At 40.0% G+C, this 6,483-nt stretch overlaps 1 protein-coding gene across 1 annotated transcript; it reads left to right on the top strand.

Moving 5' to 3' along the window:
- The first annotated feature begins 2,462 nt into the window (after positions 1 to 2,462).
- LOC105937793 (saxitoxin and tetrodotoxin-binding protein 1) lies at positions 2,463 to 5,795 on the top strand. Its single transcript, XM_012879296.3, has 6 exons — positions 2,463 to 2,620; positions 2,956 to 3,101; positions 3,262 to 3,350; positions 5,194 to 5,319; positions 5,455 to 5,574; positions 5,666 to 5,795. Exons 1-6 carry the CDS (start codon positions 2,501 to 2,503, stop codon positions 5,713 to 5,715), a joined length of 651 nt encoding a protein of 216 aa, XP_012734750.2. The 5' UTR covers positions 2,463 to 2,500; the 3' UTR covers positions 5,716 to 5,795.
- The last annotated feature ends 688 nt before the right edge of the window (positions 5,796 to 6,483 follow it).

Genomic DNA, 6,483 nt, shown 5'->3' with positions numbered 1-6,483 from the left:
CTGCCAAGGAACCGCCTTACACGGTGCCCACATGGCGCTGCCATTTCTCTGTGAAAAGATAGAGGCAACAAAAAGTAAGGTGGGAGGGGAAAAAAACATAACTCATACTTTATCCTATAACAGGATACAGTTTGAGATATCAAAAAACCTCTTGCACAAAAAGCACAAATAAGACGAGACACATATAGCAGAAGGTAAACATTTAAGGCTAGTCGCGTGTAAGTTCATCTGTTTATATGAGCATCAGTTATGTGTGTCTGTTTGGGTGAAAGTGTTTATATTTCTGTGAACACTCTCCAGAGGCCATTGTCCTTGATGTTATCAGCCGGCCAACACTTCAGAAAGCATCCGCAGATGTCAGCGGGGGAGGAGGGAGCAGGGGAGAGTTCTGAGCATTCTCCGCCATAGCAATCCAGGAGTAGAGATAGGGAGGGCATAAACCAAATATGTTATTTGTTATGAGACAAGCTGCACTGACTTTCCTGTCAGCTTTAAGTCTTTTGCTGGCTCCAAATGGTGAAACCCAATTTTCCAAATTGTTGGGCTTTTCCGCGCTTCACTTCCAGATTTTATCCCATCACCCCGTTGAGTTCAACCACCGAAGCCAGTCTGCGTACCAGCACATCCAGCTTTTCGGCTCTGCTCCTCCACCTTCAAGATCTTTGTCAAAACAGGCCGGAAACGTCTACTCACACTAAGACTTTCAAATTAATTTGGCAACAGGTGTGTGTGTAGAGCCTCAGAATATACAAGCGTGTGAACAGATGAAAATGGCCTGGCTAACTGAGCTGCTGCAGAGGAGAACGATGACAGGCGTAGCAGATAATTCACGTTGCAGAGGCAGGAGAGTGAGGAAGCAGGCAGACAGCAGAAGCTAAAACATGACAGGGAGCTGCATTTGATGTAGAATCCTTTTAATGCACAAATAACTTGTGTTTGTTTTATCTGCATCCTGATTTTTCCGGGTTTTCTTGTGGTAAAGAATCAGAAAGTAGCCCCTACATGTAAATTGGTGCACAGATCCTTTTACAAAGTGTAGTCTGTCGTTCTGTTGTAGTCGGCTAATTAGGAAATAAAGTGCATTTCTGTGTAGTGTAATGTCAGTATAAATCCAGCTGTTCTATGAAATCCTAAAGCCGGATTCACACATATTCCTTTGTCCGCGCATTCTCCGTTACTTCACAAATAAAAGCCATTAGGACATTTACCACCGGCTGCGTGGAGCTATGCCACGACAGAGAACCCTCCTCCGTCTTCCGTCAGAAATACAGATCGAGTCTATGGCTCCATCCGAATACCCTTAATTATATAGCTCCTAGCTCCTGCTCCTTGACCTATCATGGGGTCAGCAGTAAGAACACTATCATGGGGAGGAAAGGAGCTTCAGACTGTTGTGCCGATTTTGGACAGCCTTCAACTGCGACATCAGAAGGTGATGAAAATGCACATTGATGATGTGAGTCAAATCTGGGGTTACAGCCTTCAGAAAATTAACTACAAAGTAAGCACTCTCTTCTCTCAAGACAGTTTTGTTAATTCCCGTGCTGTGCTTATACGTTATGTCTCACAAAGGATTGTGGGAAACGTTATAGCTCCTTAGCGCAGATAAGGGACATCATGAGGTTCCTATGTTAAAGTAGCTGTGAGAGGGAATCCATTTGTGATGGATGGTGGAGTAAAACACGTCCACCTAAAACACCCAGATGAGCCAAACAGAAAGTCAGACACGGGAAGTGTAAAGCAGATCCAGTATTTCTTCAAAATAAAGGGGAGGGGGGGCATGGCTTTCTAAAAGCGTGAACGGATCCTACACGTATTCAGTTTGGACAATTCCCAATGGAAGGACGGAGCAGACAAGGAGCATAGTCAGCGTAAAGCCGGCTTAAGAAATTTGTTAGAGAACAGCAGCTAACAAACCGTATCACGTTCCTAGAACAAAAAGAAATCCTTCCACCCAGTGAAACCTGGCTTGGTCTAGGGTTTAAAATGTGACCTAAGTTATAGTTGGTCTATAAAAGAGTTAGACGGTGCTTTGCCTTCAGTTGTGGACGTTTCCTCTGTCTCGCAGTCCCTTACTTGACTCTATAGGCAGAAGTTGAAAATAAAATTGAAATTCTGTCTGAGTCGAACAACTCTCTCGATCCTTCCTCCATGAATTTTGTTTTCACTTGGTTAACAGATCTATGTGTAAGGTATCATTAGAGAATGTTCCAGATTTGTATAAGAAACAAAACCCAAAGCCAGAGTTTCTGAAGCTTGACAAACAGCCTTGTGTTATATAATGATGTTACGGGTCTTTCTGAGAGTCCTTAGTTCACAAACATTTCCACAACATGGAGAAGAATAAACAGGAAAAAGTCAAAGGGTGAATCTGAGATAAGTCACCCATGGAACACACATTATCTTTGGACTGCCCCAAAGGCCAGCAGAGGCCCAGAATGATTATAAATTGACCTGGAGTTCACAGTGAGTGTGTGTCTTTGTTGGATCTCAGTGCAAGATGAGTGTAGCAAAGGCCTCGCTGTTGCTTGCCCTCGCTGTAATCGGCTCCAACGCAGCACCATCTGCAGAAGAATGCCAGGGTCTGGCCAAAAGGCTGCCCGGCAAAGATCTGCACGAGGTGAGTATGGTTCTGGTCGGTGTGTTATATTACAGCATATCTTCAAATGTTGTCATGCATGTATGTTATTTTGTACCGCATCAACAAAGTTGTTATTGAGCCAAAGTCAGCATTTGAACAGCTACTTTTAAACATTTCCTCTGGGTCAGAAGCTGTGAAGTTACATATTTTACTGATGACATGTCCGGCAGCTTTTACAGTGATGCGCTCTAAAAGCTATGGCATTTTCTTTCTATGCTGTAGTAGTTCATAGATTGCTTTTGCGTGGTCTAAATCTGTTAATCAAACATTTCCCCCGGGGAAGCGTATTTGACTTGGATCCTATGTTTCTGCAGATTTACGGGGCATGGGTTCTGGTCTGGTCTGTCTCTGACCATGAAATTGGCCACGGCTTGCTGAGAAACCTGACCAGCTCCCACGTAGAGTTTAAACTCCTCGCCGACAACAAAACAATCGAGTACATCGAGAGGAACATGTTCTCGTAAGTCCTAACATAAAAATCTAAGCAAGGCATGAGACAAAAATGTTGAAATAAAACATTAGAAAGGAGCCACCCTCAGTAGATTTATTAAGGCTTCGTTGAGAGTTGAAGTTCAGCATACTGTTGAAGTTGTGTTTGACATCATCGCTACTTTATGAAGGTCTAACAATTCCTGCACCACCTACTTCATCAACATGACGGTCCCCTCTGATGGCGCTGAACATCCCACATTAAAGTGTCATTCTATCCGTAAGTTGCACACAATGTAAAGCCAAAACAGCTGTAAATCAGATTTCTAATAAAAAATGTTCTAGTCACAAGATGAAGGAAGCCCCATCTATCGCCTGCTGTCTGTTTACCAATGACTGCACAGAGTCAACAACACACGGCAACAAGAGATAGAACCAAGTAAAACCAGATGAAACTCAAACACAACATACGGTTTTTTTTTTTTTACAAGAAAATTTAAAGGAGCATGGCACAGGTTCCAGAGCTTTGAAGACGTTACCCCCCCCCCCCCCCCCCCTTCTGGCAACAAGCTGAAATAACACCAGCGTTGTGCACTACAAGGTACAAGGGTAAAAACATCTGCCTCAGCAGGTCTTTTGTTTAGAGGCATAATGTCCTTTGAAGTAAGAAAGCTATAAATATCGGAGTTAGCTGTGTTCTCTCACCAATGCATCAATTACACCGGAGACTCAGCAAAGCAGCCAAGGAAAGCGCACACCCAGGCACACGCCCAAAGAATCACTCTCTCATGAACTGACAAATGGAGCCCATAGAGGCAACTGCAATAAATAGAGGAAAACTCATTTTACACATCGGGCAATTGAAAGGGCATGTATGGGAAAGAAAAAAAAGTTTATCTTTTAAACTTGTGCAATGCTCCTTTAACAACCATTTGTTCTTAAAACATAAACTATAAGGCTTTATTTCTGCAACATAGAACAGGACTGAAACTGATACTTGTGTTACCACAGATGGGTCTATACATTAAACGTGTCCTAATCATAAGATTTAGGTAAATATACAGTTGAAAACAGTTGTTTAAATCGACTGCATAAAAAGAATGTAAAATGTTTTCATTGTTTGTAATTAAATTAGATTAAACTTATCCTGTTTTAACTCATTTGAGATTATCAAAATGATTTATATTTTTCAGAGCACTGGTTCCCAACCCTGGTCCTCAAGTTTTCATGTTTTCGTGTCTCCTTGCTGTCAAGCATATGACTTATGCAGGACAGTGGTCTTTAAAGACCAAGGTTGGGAACCACTGTTTTAGAGAATTTCAATTCTCTGGAGCAGAAGAAAGGGTAACCTTGACCTAAAACAGGAAAGGATTGGTCCGATATAACCGCAGTGAAACAAACAGGACCAGGGTTCAAATCCTAGTTGTATCAGGAAGGACATCCGATGTAAAAACTCGGCCAAGTCTGCGTACAAGCTGTAATGACCAGCTATGGTGCCCCCTGTAGTAGGGAGCAGCCGAAAGAACTCAGAGAGAAAAAATGTTATTGGTGTATATAAAATATAATTTTATCTGTAAGACCTCTTTTTATTTTTCATCAAAAATTAATGACAAAGGTTGCTTAGGTTGAATTAAAATCTACTATTTCGAGTTATAAATGTAAAGAAATGTCTTTATTCTTACTTATATAACTTTATTCTTTTGATTATGACATTGCACATTTATCAGCAATAAGTCTCAATGTAGATGGTTAGCACAATATCTACATTTTCTCTGTAGTTCTAAGGTAGGTACTAAAAATTGAAGAAACATTTACATTCATCGACCATACAATTTATTAATCAATGCTTAAAATTTCCGGAACTCTCACTCTAAAATGTTAACATAAACAGAAAGACCCCCCTCAACCAATAGTTTAGCTGTTTGTAGAAATAGCTTCGGCTCAAATTATCCCACTTTAAAAATACATTCAGCTTGTTGTAGTTTTTTTAAATTTTGATGTCACATGCTGCACATTTTCAAAAATGTGAGTTTTCCAACATTATTTGCCATTTTATGTATGCAGTGCAACCTTTTTTTGTGCTATTTGTGGTTTCAGCCTTATATGTGTATTTCACAAATTAGGAACAGAGAGAAATGGCGTGCCACAGGAGTATAACGACACTGGTGATGTTGACTTCTATGAGAGTTGCCCCGACTGTCTCCTAATGACCTACAAAACATCAACCAGCAAATTCCTGCTAAGTTATAGTAATACAGACACACACAATTTATTTCACGCTAAGTTATTTAACTAATTATTAAACTTTGTATTCAGAGTGATAGGAAATGTATTTAGTTCGTGTGAAGTTTGGTTGAAGTGATCTCATTTTGTCTGTGAATCAGAGAAGGAGGGTTCTCACCGGGATGTCGAGCAGCATAAAGCCGCCCATGATGACCATAAGAAGCTGGCCGAGTGTCTGGGAATCCCTCATGACAAAGCATACATCTACGATGGACTCACAGGTCTGTTGCTGTAAATAATAACACCTGGAGACTACCTTCATGACCGGTTTGTTGCAATATCTTGCAATTTATATTTTGTATCCTTTTACAGATTTCTGCCATAAGAAATCCGCTCCAGAAGCAAATCCCGAACAGTCCTGAGTGAAATGAAGAGAACGTGTTAACTTCCATTGTGAAAAGGATGCCTACGAGCAAATAAAAAACACATACAAATCAATTAACATGTTGCGTTTCCTCTTGCTTTTCCTAAATAGATTTTTTGAGTTAGCATCGATATACAGTAGCTTAATTTTCCCAGGGAATTCACTTGCATCAACTCTATTTGTTTGTTTTTCGTTTTGTAGTTTTTTATTTATCCATAAATAAAAGTCTAAAAACTACAAAATGAGGTAAAATTACTTAGTTTCCAATGGAGAATGTTAAAAAAAAAATCACTGCAGAGAGGATACTTTCTTGGTTGCCTTGAATTCAATTAATTTCATGATTAAAATGTATTAAAATGACAAAAATGTATCTTTTATACACCACTGAAGACTGACATATTTTCAAACAACAGCAAAGTTTTGTATTTCTTTAAAAACCGGAGAACACTTTAAATGTTCTTTTAACATTAGGCAAGAAATGCTCTCTGTACCCAGTCTGTCACTTTTGGTAGAGAGCCACATCTTGAGAGGTTTCTAGTGTGCCATACACTTTCCGGTCTATGGATCAAACAGTGCACACTTAGTAAAATATCTTTTTTTAACATGTCCTGTCTGGCAGTGTAGCATTACTGATTGATTTCTTTACGCCAAAGAGAGCCCAACAGATTTTACTTTCACAAGTGGAGCATTACTGCTTTCGCCATAGTGCTCCGCTTGATTTATTGATGCAAGAAGATTTATTAGATTTTATTCTAGGACTATGTAA

Source organism: Fundulus heteroclitus, chromosome 13, assembly GCF_011125445.2.
Source record: "Fundulus heteroclitus isolate FHET01 chromosome 13, MU-UCD_Fhet_4.1, whole genome shotgun sequence".
Lineage (NCBI taxonomy): Eukaryota > Metazoa > Chordata > Actinopteri > Cyprinodontiformes > Fundulidae > Fundulus > Fundulus heteroclitus.
Note: the sequence above shows the minus strand (reverse complement) of the source record. Positions and strands in the feature narration are given on the sequence as shown.